General features: G+C 32.7%; 2 protein-coding genes across 2 annotated transcripts; both read right to left on the bottom strand.

The window, feature by feature from the left end:
- Positions 1 to 2,755: 2,755 nt before the first annotated feature.
- Positions 2,756 to 3,667, bottom strand: LOC121217929 (ATP synthase subunit a, chloroplastic). Its single transcript, XM_041094619.1, has 2 exons — positions 3,637 to 3,667; positions 2,756 to 3,291 (listed from the first exon to the last, which is right to left on the bottom strand). The coding sequence occupies exons 1-2, from the start codon at positions 3,665 to 3,667 to the stop codon at positions 2,756 to 2,758; spliced, it is 567 nt and encodes a 188-aa protein (XP_040950553.1).
- A 49-nt stretch (positions 3,668 to 3,716) lies between these two features.
- Positions 3,717 to 4,667, bottom strand: LOC121217928 (protein Ycf2-like). Its single transcript, XM_041094610.1, has one exon. The coding sequence runs from the start codon at positions 4,665 to 4,667 to the stop codon at positions 3,717 to 3,719; it is 951 nt and encodes a 316-aa protein (XP_040950544.1).
- Positions 4,668 to 19,957: the final 15,290 nt, after the last annotated feature.

The raw sequence follows: 19,957 nt of genomic DNA, 5'->3' as shown, positions 1-19,957 counted from the left end.
TGTGAAACGGATGCATAAGGATGTTGTGTTCAGCCTGGAATACAATCATGAAGTTGAAAGTACCAGAGATTCCTAGGGGCATACCATCAGAAAAACTTCCTTGACCAATTGGATTAAGATTCTTAATTAAGAGTATAGTAATTGTAGGGGGGCGGATGTAGCCAAGTGGATCAAGGTAGTGGATTGTGAATCCATCCATAAAGATGTACCGAAAAATACAATATTTTTGTTACTCAACCAACCATTAGGAGAAGCAAATACAACAGGTATCAAATCTGTTCCTATCTAATGGAAGACTATTGGATCAAATGACAAAGACATTGTTACAATATAAACCACTGGTAAAATGCCCCCCCGTAACCCAGCGGATAAAGTACATTACATAGTCCATTTTAAGGATTGGCGACTTACCCATTCCGTGACTTTGGCACTAGACGTTCCAAAAATGGGTACTATCGGGTCGGGTGAATTCAATAATAAATGCCTGGTAGCATTCCAGCTTTCCTTCTCTTTTTAGGACCTATCCGAAAGAGAATCCAGTACTTCTCGGTCGTGAATATTTGAATAGGGCGAACCGCCCCGTGGATATCTTTGCTTCGGAACAAAACAATTAGAATAGAATTAGGCTCGGTCAACTAGAATGTGTATTATCCAGTCTATTAAGTATATGATTCAGTATGCCAACTATTAAACAACTTATTAGAAATGCAAGACAGCCAATTAGAAATGTCACGAAATCCCCTGCTCTTGGGGGATGTCCTCAGCACCGAGGAACATGTACTAGGGTGTATGTGCGACTTGTTCAGATCATGGGCTGAGAAAAAACAAACAACTTTTTCAGTATCAACGATCCGTACCAGTGAATAGAATGGGGTTCGTCCGTTCACTATCTAAAAAAGATAGATCTACCATATCCTTCTATTGTGTATGAAATTTATGGTTTCCATTGGCGAAAATCCAATCTTAGAATTTAAGATAAGAAAAAATTCCCCATTGGTAGCAAATGCTTATCCATTAAGCGGGGAAAATCTGATTCAAAATCGTGGTGTAATTCCGTGGATGTCTATTTGCCGGGCTGTCCCCCTAAACCCACTAGCAGGTTTTTTCGAAAAACTCCATTTATTCTGGTATGGATGGCAGGCAGGCCTATATTTCTTGGTTTCAATAGGACTCCTTACGAGCGTTGTTTCTATCTACTATTATCTAAAAATAATCAAGTTATTAATGACTGGACGAAACCAAGAAATAACCCCTCACGTGCTTTCAATTCGCCTCTGACCATCAAATGAAATGTGAATAACCCGTCCTCCTCTCTTTGAAACAATGGGCACTTCTGGTTCTATCGGTGCTTGAAACAATTTTGTCTTCTCCATATTACTATATCTCTAGAGTCAATAATTTTATATGAGGAACTACTGAACTCAATCACTTGCTGCCGTTACTCTTCAGTTTTCTGTTGAGGTCTATCCTGTAGAGGTACTCAAATTCGATCAGTGATCGATTTTTAGACATAACTTTGACTTTGACTTGTTCAAATAACAATTAAGGTGAAGCAGGGTCAGGAACAACGATTCTCTTTATGATAAATAGATCCATTTTGCAAGTTCGTTATTACGGGTAGTTCCTACAAAGGATCGGACTAATAACGTATACAATACTTGAATTCTCGATGTAGATGCTACATAGTTGGTTCTCATCCTTCAGAGACTACGAGTGTAATAGGAGCATCCGTCGACAAAAGGATCACCCTAAGATGATTATCTCATGGCTATTGAGAACGAATCAAATCAGATGGTTCTATTTCTCAATCTTTTCGACCTTGGTTCCGTACTATTTACATTACAACCCAACAAAAAGACGGATTATAATAGAACAAAGGATGTCGAGCAAAAAGCACCTTCATTTCTACATAACGGAAAGTGGTGGGTTTTGACATCCACAGCTGATCATGTCCTAAGTAAAAAAAAGGACCACGTTGGTTATATCAAAATTCGGGAGCAACAAAAATTTTAGTTTACCATGGGTAAGGACACTATTGCTGACATAATAACCTCTATACGAAATGCTGATATGAATAGAAAAGGAACAATTCAAATAGGATCTACTAATATCACTGAAAACATTGTTAAAATACTTTTACGAGAAGGTTTTATCGATAACGTAAGGAAACATCGGGAACGCAACAAATATTTTTTGGTTTTAACCCTACGACATAGACGGAATAGAAATGTCTACGAACAAGGAAGCTATAAGTAATGCAACTATGAATCTCATGGAGAGTTCATCCTGAGCCAGATCGAAATCTGGAGCATTCCAAAAACTTGGAGATCCAACTACAAGAAGACAAGTAGTCTGATGCAAGATTGCTTCGTTGTTTTTCGCTTCTACTTCTATTTGTGATTTGCCATAGGCTGCTGGAAAAATCTTTATTTAAATCGCTGCCTTTTCCTTGATTCTTGTTCTTTCTTTATTCGGGAGATGATTCCAAATAAATAGGTATGGAAGCTATAATTGTAAACCACGATCGAATTTATGGAAGCATTGGTTTATACATTCCTCTTAGTATCTACTCTAGGGATAACTTTTTTTGCTATCTTTTTTCGAGAACCGCCTAAAATTCTAACTAAAAAAATGAAATGATTTTTCATTATCTCAATTGAAGTAATTACAAACTAATGGATGTAAACAAATAGCACGTCCTTCCACTAAAATAGGTTGGAATTCTTGTATACCTAATCTATGCAGAGTAGGCACTCTATTCAGCAATACAGGATGTCCTCGCATAACTTCTTGCTACTGACGTGAGTATAGCTAAAGCAACAGTAGTATTTATATCATTTGTGGGTGCGGCTAACTCTCCATGAGGTAATTGTATGATTTTCCAAGGTAACAGAGCACTCGACCAGTTAGAAACAAAAATAAATAGAAACATAGTTCCAATAAAGGGAACCCATGGACCATATTCTTCTCCAATCTGAGTTTTGCTTACGTCTCGAATGAATTCAATAACATATTTGAAGAAATTTTGACCGGCGGTTGGAATGGTTTGTGGATTCCGAACAGCGATAACGGCGGAACCTAATAAGATAGCAATTACAACCCAAGAGGTAATAAGTACTTGGGCACGGACTTGGAAACCTGCTATTTGCCAATAGAAATGTTGGCCTGCTTCCACACCAGAGATATCGTATAACCCGTTTAGTGCATTTGATATACCATTCATATTGCCCTCTGACAGAAATAGAACTTTACTTAAAAAAAAGGAATTATTTTGATTCAATCTTCTCTTGCCTACTCAAATTCTATATTTTTGACACCGACGAAACTAATCACACAATATTCACAGTTTTTTTTATCTCTTTTGTGCGATTCAGGATATATTAACCGATTCCATAGATCTATGTAGTTCCAAAAAAGTTCCATAGATCTATGTAGTTCCAAAAAAGAATTTATTTATCTTATTATTAATCAAGGATTTCGTATATAGCTAGAACGACCCTCACAAATTGCGACTACTAATTTGTTAAGAATTAATCGAATTAAAGCTATAGCGTCATCATTTTCTGGAATCAAAATATCTGCGAGATCGGGATCCCCAAGGACAAATGATCGATTTACCCATTCAAAGCAATTTACGCGAAGGACTGTCTTTAACAGAATATATCATTTCTTGCTACGGAGCCCGAAAAGGGGTTGTAGATACCGCCGTACGAACATCAGATGCTGGATATCTTACGTGCAGACTTATAAGATCCATTTTGCATCATATATAAGGGATTCACCAGCTCGGACCGAAGAAGCAATGTCACTCGATCATTATCAAACTGACCGCAATCTTTTTCTGTCTGTGAGGATCCCACCAGAGCGCCTTCTACATCTAATAGGCCATGAACTAGATCAGAATCATTCTCAACGAACCCATAAGAAGTGATCCCATTTTTTTCATCGGGTCTGGGTAGAGACCAAAGGTCTTGAGCGACCGATCCGGCAGAACAACTCAAAAGATAAAGAAGTATCGTTAATTTCTTCATGCTCGTTCCAAGCTCGAAGTACCATTTGTACAAATAAGAATCCCCTTCGTTACATGATTTCTTTTTCATATAGATAGATATAGGATCTAAGGGGCAATTACTTAGAAGTACATTTTGTACAACAGCCCTTCCTATCTGATAGAAAAGGATCCCATGATCCTGAACCGATCTTACCTGGGATCGCAAATCCCAAGTTTGTCTATGAAGAGCAGATCTAATTGTATTAGTGTCTATAATTGATTTCTTCTGTGTAATACTAATCGATAGGGCCTCATTGGTAAGTGCTACAAGATCTCGTGCATTGGAACCCACTGTTATGGACCCGAATCCATTAGTATGAAACATTTTCTTTTCCAAGTGAAATCCCCTAGTATATGAAAGAGTGAAAAAGTGCTTTCGTTGTTGTGGAATAAGAAGCCTTCGTATCTTAATACATGTATTTAATTTATCCGGGGCTATTAGAGTGGGATCCACTTTTGGGGGAATATGAGTTGAAGCAATAACAAGAATATTTCTAGTGGAACATCTTTCACAATCCTTGGAGAGATAGTTCACTAATAGACCGAGGGATAAGTAATTCGCCTTATTCACATCCAGATCATGAATGTTTGGAATCCATATTATGCAAGGAGACATTCTGGAGCTACAAAGATAGTTATTAAATCGTTAGCACCGGATAAAAACATTCCTCCTAGAGTAGCTGTTAATACGAATAACAGAAACTCTGCTATAGCCATTTCTGTACATTTAATGTACTCTACGGATAGAGGAATACATAGAGTTGAACATAGTAAAATAAGAAATTGAAAGATTTCATTGAAATTGTTCGTTTGGAAATTTCCTGAAAAGCTAATCATAGGTTCTTCCCTCCATCGGAACAATAGGGCCGTTATGCTCATTACTAAACTTATTGAAGAGATGAAATATAACCAAGGTATATCTTTTTGATCAGAGGTTGAATCGATCATCAGAAGAAGAATTACTTCTACCAAGGAGGGATCCATAACTTCTATTCAAGCAGTTTATGTACCTGCGGATGATTTGACCGACCCTGCCCCTGCCACAACATTTGCGCATTTAGATGCTACTACCGTACTATCAAGAGGATTAGCTGCCAAAGGTACCTTTTTGAGCACGGGTTTCTATTTAGTTTAGAGTTCTAAATAGAGATAATTAGAGTCAAAATCTTTTTATGCATTTATATATTTTATGATTATATAAATGAAATGATACGTTATAAGTCTAGATAATTAGAATGAAACTCTTTTTAGACTCAAAATTTGAATTATCTTCGAATTCGAAATAGAAATGAATGGAATAATTAGTTCTAGTTATTAAATATAAATAATTAGTTCTATCTTTATCATAAAGTTTACCTCTCACTAATGAATTCATTAATTAATCTCTATTTTTATTATAATTTATTATAATAATATTAACGACGAGATTTATTATCATTTTTTGCGTGTCCGCAAAAATTTATAGTAGGTGCGAATTCTCCCAATTTATGTCCTACCATACGATCCGTTATATAAATGGGCAAGAGAAGAACCTATGATTAGCTTTTCAGGAAATTTCCAAACGAACAATTTCAACGAAATCTTTCAATTTCTTATTTTACTATGTTCAACTCTATGTATTCCTCTATCCGTAGAGTACATTGAATGTACAGAAACTCTGCTATAGCCTAGAAAGATCAGAAGTGATCAGAGCTGTAATTGTACGTACTCGTAAAGAACTCAAACGCGACAACGGGATGATAATACGATATGATGACAATGCTACCGTTGTCATTGATCAAGAAGGAAATCCAAAAGGAACTCGAATTTTGGTGCGATCGCCCGGGAATTGAGACAGTTAAATTTCACTAAAATAGTTTCATTAGGTCCCGAGGTATTATAAGACGAGACCCAAGTATAGTTAGAGTATTTAGAGTATTTAAATGGCATAGATTAATTAGTAGATTGTGTCTCATGTATATACCTTTACTAAGTAAAAAAAAAGACCACGTTGGTTATATCAAAATTCGGGAGCAACAAAAATTTTAGTTTACCATGGGTAAGGACACTATTGCTGACATAATAACCTCTATACGAAATGCTGATATGAATAGAAAAGAAACGATTCAAATAGGATCTACTAACATCACTGAAAACATTGTTAAAATACTTTTACGAGTTATCGATAACGTAAGGAAACATCGGGAACGCAACAAATATTTTTTGGTTTTAACCCTACGACATAGACGGAATAGAAAAGGACCACATAGAACTATTTTAAATTTACGACGGATCAGTCGACCAGGTCTACAAATCTATTCTAACTATCAACAAATTCCTAGGATTTTAGGCGGGATGGGGATTGTAATTCTTTCTACTTAAGGAAAAGGATTCGATTATGAAGTGCATTGTAACCGATATTTTGTCCTAGAAGCTTAACAATGATAGTCAACTCCATTTCTTTGAAGAGGATTTCCTTTACACGATCCAAAAAATCAATAGCAGGAATCCCATCAATGATTGACATATTGACGTCCCCTTCAAGTAGTTCGAATTCATTCTCATTATCTGCAGAAGGCCCATCACGAACAGATTCGAAAGCAGCACCATGGCCCCCCAGCAATCTTTCTTTCCATGTCATACTTGGTTTTGGTTCATGATCCACAGCCATAGAAGTGTCTTCCTCAGCACCGTTCACTTTAAACCTTACTTTTTTGGTATTTCGATAATCGTTGGGGTGAGCGACTCCCTTCCCACTGTTATCGGAATTTTGCAAAAGTTGAGAGCATTATTTTTTTATTAGTAGTTTTGTTTTAAGTCTCTTAGATTCAACTCCTCTCCCACTCACATTTATATATATTTTTTAATTTCATTTTGTTTTAAGCCTTTTATATTTTTAACTAATGTTTATAACAAATCAACTCTTTTGATTGAATGGTTATATAATAATAATTCTATCCTTGAGACCCAAGTTTAATTTCCTTCTTCTAAATACATTTGTAATTAGTATTTCAAGCTTTTTTTATTTTTAATTAATAAATATATTGTTTTTTAATTCATCTTTTTAATTAATAAATCTTTTATTCATAAAATCAAATAATTACTAAAAATATGATTATTTTTAATAAATATAATTTTTATATGTGTAATATTTATTTTTTAATCCATATAATGGGCGTTGTAAATTTTAGTATTATATATTTTAGCATTTATATTTAAAATATTTCACATATAAACATAATGATATTTGAAATAATTAATTGAAATATTTCACATATAAAAATATTTGAAATATCATACCCACAATGTAGATGAAAAAATAATAATATTTGAAATATTTTACATATAAAAATAATAATTATATTTGAAATAATTATTTCATTTTATAATATTAGAAATCACCATACCCACAATATATGTGGAGAAAATAAATATTTGACATATAAATATTATATATAATTTCAAATATTTTTAACATAATGATATATGTAAAATATATATTTATTATATAGTTACATATTTATCATTTGATTGTATGAATAAAAGAGTTATTAGTTAAAAAGATGAGTTAAAAAAACTGAAAACAAGATATTTATTAATTAAAAATAAAAAAAGCTTAAAACAATATGAAATAAAAAATGTGTTTAGAAGAGAGAAATTGAACCTAGGTCTAAACGATAAAACCATTATTATTTAACAATTTAATCAAATAAGTTAATATGTTAAAAATATTAATTAAAAATATAAAGAAACTTAAGACAAAATAAAATAAAAAATATAAATATAAGTGAGAGAGGAATCAAATATGAGACTTAAGGATAAAACTATTAACATTTAATAATCTGATAAAAAAACTGATTATATTAAAAAAATCAGAAAATACAACTTAAAAGGGATGCATTTTCTAACACTCTCTCTAAAAACGATTTATTTCTCTAAAATTTTAAAATATCAACCTATTTAACTAATAAACTTTTTTTTTGACATATATAACTAATTTAGCCTAATTTAATATTTACCATTCCCAACAATACAATTGCATTTTAACTATAAATAATTATATATTCATTTTTACCAAATTAAACAAATCACACCCGCTATAAGAGAATAGTAAAGGAGTAGTAATACACCACTCTACCGCTCTCTTATTTTCTATTTTTTTTTATGTTTTCAATATGTTAAAATATTTAAATATATCGGATTTACCTTTTATTTTTTGTCATCAATAACTTTCCTCTTCACAATACTTGTATGTCCTGCCAAACAAGTAAAATTCTTTTAAAAAATTCAACAATAGAAAAGAATAAAATTTGATTTAATTCGAAAAATAAAAAAATATAATTTTAAATTATTTAAATTATTCGATTTTTTGAATCAACTAGAATAAGTAATTCGAGTTTTGAGTTCGAGTCGAGTTGAATTTTATAATTCGAATAATTTGAATAATTTAAATAACAAATTGATGTAACTACCCTTTGGTCCCCTATTAATTTAAAAAATGAGCAAATTGATTTCTTTCCTAATAAAAAATATAAAATAATTCAAAATAAATTTTAAACTTAAAAATATTCATAAAAATTTCAAAATTTATATTTTCTAAAAAATTATAGAAATTCTAAAAAATATATAAAAAATTAAAAATGTAAAAATATTATAAAATAATAATTTTAGGACTAAAATAAATTAATTTGTGATTCAAGATTATCTTATTAAACTATTTTATTTTGAAAAAGTTATTTAATATATATGATTTCAAATTTAAATACTTTAACATGGAATTAATTATGCTGTAACAAAATTTAAATTTAACATATTTAATGTTTTAATTTAACTCAAATAATTTCACTCGATTCAACTCTAATTGAATTTTATTTCATTCCACTCATTTCGAAAAAAATTTAAATCAAAATTAGAATCATAAAATAAAATTTGTCAACTAGAATTTCAGTCGATACAATCGAACACTTTCCTTTACCCAACAGGATATAGATTTTCACTGTTTATTTAATGTACTTTTTGGAAAACTTTTCATAGCCAAAATTTTAATCGCTTTGTTGATTAAGGTTTAGACGAAATTCGTAATTTTTTTTCACAATTTACAGAATATACTAATTTAGTGTTCAAAATCTAGATAGAAAAAGTATATCAAAAGATTTATAAGCTTTCTTTTTCCAAAATACAGATATACCTTTTTCTTTAAATATGGAAAAGATGACAAAAGAATCAAAACTTCAAAAGAGAAAAGAAAATCAACATGCAGTGGTCGTTTGAGGCTTTTAAGACTTCATCCGATGAACCAGAATAGTAGAAAGCACTGAGTGATCACAAAGAGACTATAATATGATGGCTTTGGCTTGATGAGAAGATCTTTGTTTTGAACTTGATCCCTAGATTTTAAGGTTTTGGTTCAATTTTGGGAACCATCAGGAAACCAGAAAACAGAAGAGTATGTAGCGGGGAATCAAAGACGTTTCGGGCAGAAGATGACTCAGGGGGCGGCAATTCACGGTAATAATTGGTTTTTGTAAAAGGAAAAATGGAAAGAAAAATCCAACGGAATAGAGAAACTTGAGGGGCGCAGACTGCAGCGCATAAGAAAGGTTGAGTTGTCTATTTTTAAGGTAAAAAGGAAAGAAAAAGAAACTAATTAATAGTGACAAAATTAAGCGTATAAGCCAAATTTAAAACAAAATTAGGGATTTAGGTAAATTTCTTTTGAAAATTAGGAAAATAGGTCCTTTTTTGAGAGAGAAGAAAAAAACACGCTTTCAAGTAATGTGACATTGGGTAGGGCAAAAACATGCCCTGTAAAACGTACTTTTAGGTGACGTAGAGGAGAGACTAAAAATGTGTCTTATAGAGTGCGTTTTCGTCACGTGACGCTATCTGTTCCAAAATCAAATGTTAAAATTAAAAAAACTTATATGAACTGTTAGGACAAACGGCTAGGTCACCAACGACCATTTTTTTCTCCAACAATCATTTTCTTTTTATTATATATAACCCTATCTATTTTTATTTTTTTCATTCAATCCTATTATTTAATCCTCTCAACTCTTTCAATTTTTTTTATTCTCAAATTCTCTCAATTTTCTATTTTATAATTTCTTTGATTTTATTTAATTTTCATGATTTTAAAAATTTTAAAAATGTCAATATCTCTAATTTGTTTGGATCACAAATATATTTTCGGTGTCCAATTAAAAATGGTAAGAAATTATTACTATATATATTATTTTAATTAATATAATTATTTAGTTGTTAATATATTATTTTTTAGTTTTTTATGTTTATATAATGAGGATGAATATCGAATTATTAAAACATATATACACAATTTAAGCGCATGAGCATCACGTGTTATTGAACAACACTTGGAAGAGGCAGGATTCTTGCACGTGTCTCGTATGCTCAACAGGACCAAATTGGAGCTTGCACTTATCGGGCTTTTCCAGAAAGATGAAGACCCAAGACACATGCATTCTATCTTTTGTGGGGTGAGTGTACAATTACATTCGAGGAAGTGGCATTACAATTCAGTTTTCCGGTTGATGGGCTAGTCGTTACGGGGGTAGTGCACATTGGTAATTTGAGCGCAATTTGCACCAACTATAAGGCAAGGTGCCAGACAAGTTTAGTGGACGTCGGATAGAAATGAAATGCTAGAAGATAATTTCTCACATCTCAACAACTCTTCTAGTGCAGTTGAAAGACAACAATTCGCTTGAGCATTCATACTAAAGTTGTTCAGGGGTTTTTAATGCCAAATAAATCTCGAAATTTAGTACATTTAAGGTGACTCCTACAACTAATTGACTTAAAAGAAGTCGGGCAACTCAGTTGGGGATCAACTGTCTTGGCTACATTGTACATAGAGATGTGTTGAAGAACTAAAGCACAAAAAATTAAAGTCTATAGTTGTGTACTCCTTCTTCAGTTATGGGCATGGTATCGCTTACCATTTTTATGACCATGAGTGAACTTTCCTTATCAATTCCCACTTGTAATAATGTAAGATTTATTTAATAATATATTTATGGTATTTTATTATTATTATTATTATGTTTTTGGAATAACATATTATTTGAACAAGTGGAATAATGACACGAGTCATGTGGGTACTCCAAACGAGCTTGAAGATATCTGGTTATTGTTAAATCAACAGCCTGAAGCCGAGGTTAGTTTTTAAAATTTTCAATTATATAATAATTATGTAAGGATTTGAAATTCAATATTAGGTATGTAATAACATTTATAATTTTGTACTGTAGTTTGAATGGATGTCATACTCTGATTCAGGAATTCAAGAATGTAACACCCCTAACTTGTATCTGTCGTCGGAATAGGGTTACGGAGTATTACCGAAAACTTTTAACTTAAAACATTCAATTACAACCATTTACAAAACAGATTATGTTCCATTCAAACACATGCATAACGTCCCTTTTTCGAGCCCTCGAAGCCTTAGAAACACTTTAGAAACGATCGAAACTAAATAAAAAACATTTAAAACTTCATGGAAAAAGATGGAAAAATTCATACTACAGGGGTCACATGGCTGAGACACACACCCGTGTCTTAGGCCGTGTGGGCATTCGAAGTAGGGACACACAGCCGTGTCCTAGCCCGTGTCTGTGTCCGTGCCCATATAACCCTCTGACTTGGGTCACACGACCAAGTCACACGCCTATGTGTCAGGTCGTGTAACTCTCGAAATGAAACTGTGTCGCGTGACACATGGCTGAGACACACACCTGTGTCTTAGGCCGTATGGACAAGAAATAGGCCAAATTCAAGCTATTCCTTTCACCCAATTCAAGCACACCCTTATAAGTCATTTGCACCTATATTCAAACATTCAAAATGTACCTAACACATGCATATTCAAGCTAGATCATCATAGTATTTAATCATTCAACCAATATGTGCAAAAGGCACCTCAATCACAACAATCAAACATGATTATACAATTGCTAAGTTTAACCGCAAATCAACTAACCTTTATAACTAATTTTATGCCAACATTTACCACAATGTTCACATACCAATATCATACTCAAAAACACCAATTTGACTATTCAACACCTATCATCACTACCTTAGCAAACTTTACCATATGTCAACACATCCAAACACACCAAACTAGCCATTTATTAACTCAATGTTCACTATCAATTTCCATACCTCAATGATCACATTCAAGCATATCAAAACAACATTTTTTAGCATGCATTTTATATACCATTCCAACTCCCAACCTTTAAGTACCAACATGCCAAAAAATCGACCTTTAATCATCAAAGTGCCAAAAGCACACCAACCATCAAGGCATCAAATATCATGAGTTTCACAAATCCAAAGCAACATTACATGCCGATATCATTAACTAAACATTAGACATAAGTCCATTTATACATGCCATTATAGCCATGACCAAAGCATCAAAATCTACCGATAAAATCAATGGATAGTGTGATGGATCTCCGACTAGCTTCCAACCTGATCGAGCTTCCAATAATCTATAAAGTAAGAAAAAAATAACCACATAAGCAATGAATGCTTAGTAAGCTCGTATAAACTTTAAGCCTAATATTCCATCTCAATAATAAACTTTTTTGAATAAACATAAACCTATACCAATGTCATAAGGTTCATAAATTTGTATAATCATCAACCTTTTTATATGATTATATACCTTTCAATTTACTTACTTTCCATTTTGTTCTCAATACTTATCATAAGCCTAAACAACATTGTCAATTTCCGATTCAGTGTATTTATCCATGAAACAGGTAGATTCATCCATAGCATAAATAGTTTGCTCACATATAAATATATCATTTAACTCATTAATTCTTTATTATCATCATATTATATCCCAGTATTGAACTTCCTGTTTCACTTCCTTTTCTTACCTGTTCCATTTGCATATTACCAAGCATAAGCATAAAAATCAACCATGAATACAAGCTTAATACAAGCCTAAATATCTTCAATGCATGAGTTAGTGCACATATACATATATCACTTGAATTAAACATATGATGATCCATTTCCATGTGCACATATTTCATTTGAATCATTTAACCTTTCCATAAACATATGCATAAGATTAAGTGAAAGCTTACCTTTCAATGCATAAATTCAAAATAAAACATCATACAATCCAACCAATAGCTTGGCACATCAATAATACATGTTAGTTCATTTAAGCATAATTCATATGAATTTAACATGAATAACCATTATACTTGAGCATAATTCAATTGGATTTATCATCCATCTCAGCATAACATATTTTCTATGTAACTCACCATTTCAAAGTCTTTTATACATACAAGTCTTGGTTCTTATAGAACACTTACCATGTCCTTGTAAGATTCATGGCCGTTGAATCAAATGAAATAACATCGAATAAGGGAAATAATATTTTCAATACAACTTACCTGATACAATACATTGGCACGAAGACTGCCAGGCTCGAAGCTTGATATAACACACCAGCACAAAGTCTACTTGGCACAAAGCCTAATATAATATACTGGCACGAAGCCTGCTAGGCACAGAGCCTAAATATCACCGGCACAAAGCGTGCTAGGCATAGAGCCCGAATAACGTTACTTTTCTATTTCTTAAAACATAGCTAAATGACATTCAAGATTTAAACAATAATGAAATCGTATGAAATATTCAATACAATTAATAATAATCATATAACGAACTTACCTGGAAAAATTGCAGAAATGTCAAAGTATAGGGGTATTTTGGCAATTTTTCATTCTCCTTGATTTTTCACCCTATCTTGATCTAAATTAATAATTTCATTCAATATATTAATTTAAACAGTAAAACAATGTATTTTATTCAATTTAGTCATTTTTATATTTTTACAAAGTTGCCCTTAAAGTTTTACTTTTATTCAATTTAGTCCCTAAGCCTAAAACATGCAAATTAACCATTTTTATTGAAATTTCACACTAGCCGAATATTCATAGCCTCCATTTCAGTGAATTTTTGCAACAATTTCATATCAAAACCTAATACTTTTACTATTTCAACAATTTAGTCCCTAATTAGAAAATTCATCAAAATCACTTAACAAAATACTTTTAAATATCAACCAACATTTCAAATTCATCATTTAACATCTAAAATCACATAGGTTCATTAATGGGAAAATTTACAATCTTTAACAGTTTCAAAAACGAAGGTACGGGCTAGCTGGACCTAGTTGTAACGATTTCAAAAACATAAAATTTACAAGAAACAGAATTAAAATGGGCTTACATGCAAGAATTAAAAATGGTTTAACTTTGCAAGTTGAGTTCTCATGGTGTTTCGGCATGGTGAAATGAAAAGATGAAGAATAAATGGCTTTTTCTTCTTTTAATTTTGTTTTAATTTCATAAAATCTACCATTTTGCCATTAAATCATATAATATTTTATAATTTTAATACATAGTGTAGTCCAATTTCAGTAGTAAGGACTATTTATTACATTGGTCCTTTCTAATTTAATAATCAAGCCATTAAATCACTAAAATGTTATATTTACTACATTTTGCACCATTTACAAGTTAGTCCTTTTTAATTTATTAACTATCGAAACGTTAAAATTTTTTAACGAAACTTTACTATCACCTTAATGGCACTCTGTAAATATTTATAAAAATATTTACAGCTCGGTTTATAGAAACGAGGTCTCGATACCTCATTTTCTAAAACCACTTGACCTTAAGGTTTTACTACTCAAACTTAATAAATAGTTTAAATAATATAAATTATCAAATCAAAAACCTTTTCAAAGTCACATTTGACTTGTAAATATTAAAAAATAATATTTATGAACTTATTCATCGAATTTTATGGCCCCGAAACCACTGTTTCCAACACCAATGAAAAACGGGCTATTACAAAGAATGCATCCCAATCGAATTCTTGATGAATCGTAATATCTGACATGTTAAAGTGTCATTGATAGTTTTTACAATGGTTGAGATGCACAAATTTGATTGAGTGATGCGCCAGTTTAGGTTTATGTAAAATATTCTGCCCAATAAACTTCACAAGATTGTTTTATGGTGAGAACCAACGTAGATTGGCCTATATTCCATTCCAAGTATATCTACATCTGAGAACATAGATACAAGTTCATACTTATAAGCGAACCAATTGTCTGACCAGATTTGGCAATATCTTCGAATTACATGACATGATTTAGACTTAACAGTAAGCCATATCTATTGTTGAAGGAGGAAAGGAGTAGACAATTTCATTGTAGAAAGCCAACATGACTCCCATGTAGCTGTGATCGGGAGTAAATGATTCGAGTTCGTCATCATCAACTCCTACCTCGAATTCTATACTGATGGGTGCATCATCTCTCGGTCAGTATGGTTCACATTTTTCTAGTGCTTTTACTAATCCCATATTTTTCACACAAGCACCATATTATGCACCATAATACCATGCATCAACACCTTCTCTAGGAATTTTTTTTGTACCACCTCCATCCGCATGATCATATTACATGTCACTGTCGTCAACAACACCAAGTATCTGCCATCGCCTATAATTTCAGTATTCTATGCCTGATTGGGTTATTCGACACCATATACTTCTCCGTCGATATTGTCACAAATACTCTACAAATAACTATTTTCAGGTGGGTCATATTCGGAACCACCTATTAATACAATTGAAGATATACGATGGCAACCTAGGATGCAAATGTAGTCTAGCATGGAAGAATAAGATAAAGATGAAAATAATGTCAGAGATTAAGATCAAGATCAAAATCAAGATGGAGGTGGAGGCAGATGTGAAGGTGGAGATGAAGAGAGATTGTGATGAATATGAAAATGATGAGTCAAAATTCCAACCATGAAAAAAATTCTCATAATCAACATCCACCGAGTTGTGGCATACATGATGAGTCAAAATTCCCACCATGAAAAAAATTCTCATAATCAACATCCACCGAGTTGTGGTATACATTTGGGCCGACAATAGATGATTTTTTTTATTTTAATTTTTTTCATGTACATCATCATTTAGTTTGTTAACTTTTAATTTGTACTATATTGAATTTTTACATCCATAATCTACTTATTCACATTTTATCAAAAGCTCGTTTATTTTTTTATTTTGTATGTTTATAAAAAAGGAACAAATTGTATTGTAATTTTACATCAATAATCTATTTATTTACAATTTACCAAAAAATGAATAAAGATAAGGATTTTCAGAAACCATTTTAAAGGGTCTTGTATGTTTCTGAAAATCTTGAGTTTAATCTATGATTTGGTTGTCATGCTTAGTTGCTAGGGGAATGGAAGCTCTAGCATTGGGAAAGGCTAAGATGATGTAGCCATGAAGCATCAAGTGAGTTTCTGCACTCCAACCCTGATATGCCAAGTATGTTGAAAGTCTGCATGGGTCTATAAGTACTCGCCATTTTAGTTCAGTAGGCATGGCTCATTATGCTTCATCTATAAAATGTATATATTGCATGATTAAAATAATAACGAATGAATGGGATTTATTAACGGGTTAGACAAAGTTAGGAATGGAGAAAAGAGAGTGATTTTGTTAGATACATCCACACAATATTCTTGAGTGCAAATTGTGATGGTGAAGCTTCGGGCCTTATGAAAAAGATACTGCAGTGTTCAAGTTATAGGATGGTGAATTGAGAAATGGATGGAATGCAACGAGAAAAAGTAAATAAAATATCATGGCTAGGCCATGAAACCAATCAGAGGCTATATGCTTAAAATGAGTAAGACCATAGTTGAAAGACACGGTGGCATCATGTGAAAGTAAGTCAGAATGACTAAATAGGATTAAGACCATGGCTGAAAGATGCTATGGCATCCTTTGATAGTTTGGCGGGACATAAAATACGAGATAGTCCGATGGGACATTAAACACGGGATAGTTCGATAGGACATTTGTAACATCCCGAATTAGGGCCTTGTCGGAACAGTGGTTTTGAGATCATGAATCTGAAATAGAAATAAATATTTTATGATTATTTTGATAGTCCATGATATGATTGCATGTTTGTGTGAAATTTTCATGAAGAAATTCTGTGCCTAAAATGTCCAATTTCACTTTAGGGACTAAATTGAATAAGTTATAAAACTTGTGTTCTAGAAGCTTCAAGCATGAAATTGCATTGGATCACTAATTAGAGGTCCTTAAATAGCAATTTTACCAAGTTCTAAAATTTTGGACAAAAATAGGCATGCATGGAGAAAATTTGAAAGTTTAGTAAAAAAGGCATTTTGGTCATTTGGTTAATAAAATAATAAAAAGGGAAAAATCAAGCAAAATTTTCTCATCTTCTCCATGCCATAGCCAAAATTCTCAAGCTCTCCATAGCTAGGGTTTTTCAACTTTTCAAGCTTGATTGTAAGTGCTCCCTAGCCCTTTTTTATGTTCTTTGCATTTTTGAAGTCCTTGAAGCATGATATATCCATTTCTAGCCATATTTTGAGCTAGGGTTTATGTATGAAATTTTACCCATGTGTGAAATGTTTGTATTTTGATGTTTTTTTGAACAATATGAAAGTTTGATGTCTGTTTAACATCTTTTACTAAGTGATTTTTGATAGAAATGCATGGAAAGGACTTGTTTGTAAAAAGGTGTAAAAATGAGTAGTAAAGTATGAAATAAAGGAAAATGTGAGCTGATATGAGCATGAAATAGGTTCGACTAGGCTTGGGTAACAAAGAAAATGAACACATTTCATTTTACGAGTCTAGGGACTAATTTGTAAATATGTGAAAGTTTAGGGGCAAAATATAATTTTACCTTAATATAGTTTTTGGACTGATTTGAATAATGTGATGATTAAATGAGCTGAATTTGCTATTATAGATCAAGAAAAACGGAATCCGGACCTAGACCGGGGAAAGAACAAGATTTTGGACTAAATCGAATTAATTGTCCGTATTTTGTACCGAGGTAAGTTCATGTGTAAAGAATGCAATGACATATCATGTTTTAATATTTTATTAATGTCTGAGCACTATGATTAATTATTATGACGAGTGTATGAACAACTTTATTGCCAAATAGTATGACATTGTGAACGAGTTCGACGAATATGCGTTACTGAGAAGATCCTGTTTGAACCTTAGGAATAATTTAGGATACAATGTGAAATTTTCACTAGGAACTATGTGATTATGAGCTCATGAAATTATGTGTATATGTGATTATGTGAATCCGGGTGCTAATATTGTACGTTCTACAGGTGGCTGGGTAGCCCGACATGTGTTTCGGGTACCTGTCAGCTTGTGTGAGCAGCCCGAGTTGTTACGTCCTGATTGTCAGCTTATGTGAGCAGACCCGTGATTAGCGAGAGTGAGCAATATGTGATTTATGATATAAGGTAGCATGTGGTTACATTTGAAGCACTATGTGCAAGCCTTCCATGTATCCGATAGTATTTTGAGTGTTTAACGGGTAAACCTATGAGTTCTTCGAAAAGTAAGTCAATGATGAGGAAATGTGACAATGTGTTACAAGTTGGTACAAATATGTACGAAAAACTTATATGAATGATGTAACACCCCGAACCCGAAACTGACACCGGAGTCGAACACGAGGTGTTAACTGACTTTAACCCCTTATAAAATTTATTTTCCAGACACTGCCCAATCTGTGTACTAGTCGTTTTAAAAATCATATCTTGAGTTTCATAACTCAAAAATCAGTTTCGTAATTTTTCCCAGAAAATAGACTCATGTGGCCATCTATGTATTTTTTTCTAGAATTTTTGGTCGGGCCAATTAGTACAGTTTATTAGTCAAAGTCTCCCATGTTGCAGGGGTCGACTACACTGACCTTTGCCCATTACGACTTGGATATCTCCCTGCACGGGGCTTCAATACTGATGCCGTTTGTTTCTATGAAAACTAGACTCAGAGAGGAATCTGTAAATATATGGTACAACCCATAATTATCTCTGGTTAATTTATAATGAATTTCCAAAGTCGGAGCAGGGAATCCAGAAACTGTTCTGGCCCTGTCCCACAAAAATCTGATTATCTCTTAATATACTGCCCATATGATCTTTTCGTTACTTCCTCATGAAAACAGACTCATCGAGCTTCGATTACATAATTTATTCATCAATTAATTCCACTCCTACTATTTTTAGTGATTTTTCAATCTCATGACACTGCTGCTGCCAGCATCTGTTACGAAAGTAACTAGGTCCATTTCATGCCTACCCTTGATCCAACTCAATCGAACATTCGTGCCATCTTCGCATGGCTTAAAGTTTACATGCCAAAGTTCAAACACAACGTAATAGCTTATACATGCCAAAATGTTCTTCTAAGCCAACTAAGAAGAAAGTACCAAAACTTGCTATCCGGTGTGATGACTTCGATGACGGCCTGACCCCGCAAAAAAAAATAGATGAGTCCAAGCAACCTATAATGGGTGACAAGGAAACACCGAGTGAGTTTATAACTCAGTAAGTCATAAGCAATGCACTACCATCCATCAATAACATTATCACAAGAGGAAACAAAATAGAACGAGACAATTTACTCCATCCATACCGAACCATACCATAGTTCCTCCAACCTATCGATTCAGTTTCATATCAATTCATGCATTCACATTCCATATACTCATCAATAGGACATTGAAGCATTTTCATAAATCAATTTATTTTCGTTACAATCAAACGACTAAACGGCCTTTCACCCATCCTACGATAAATTTTATGTACGTGACTTCAAGTATATTTGTCACATAAGTTCAAACTTACCGAGCTCAACACCAAGTATAAGCATAGCACCTATTAGCCATGTACTCAAGACACTTACCCGATCCGCTGTCCGCGATCGACTCAATAGTGTCGCACACATAGTGTCCATAATGATTCACGAATGTATATTGAG

The sequence above is a fragment of the Gossypium hirsutum genome, chromosome A03, assembly GCF_007990345.1.
Source record: "Gossypium hirsutum isolate 1008001.06 chromosome A03, Gossypium_hirsutum_v2.1, whole genome shotgun sequence".
Taxonomy (NCBI): Eukaryota; Viridiplantae; Streptophyta; class Magnoliopsida; order Malvales; family Malvaceae; genus Gossypium; species Gossypium hirsutum.
Note: the sequence above shows the minus strand (reverse complement) of the source record. Positions and strands in the feature narration are given on the sequence as shown.

What these genes read in the sequence shown, in the direction of transcription:
- LOC121217929 (XM_041094619.1), bottom strand. Translation starts at nt 3,667, where the DNA reads ATGATATATTCTGTTAAAGACAGTCCTTCGC. An exon ending in TGTTAAAGACAGTCCTTCGC is followed by an intron (nt 3,292 to 3,636) that starts GTAAATTGCTTT and finishes GAATTTGAGTAG; the next exon opens with GCAAGAGAAGATTGAATCAA.
- LOC121217928 (XM_041094610.1), bottom strand. Translation starts at nt 4,667, where the DNA reads ATGTCTCCTTGCATAATATGGATTCCAAACATTCATGATCTGGATGTG.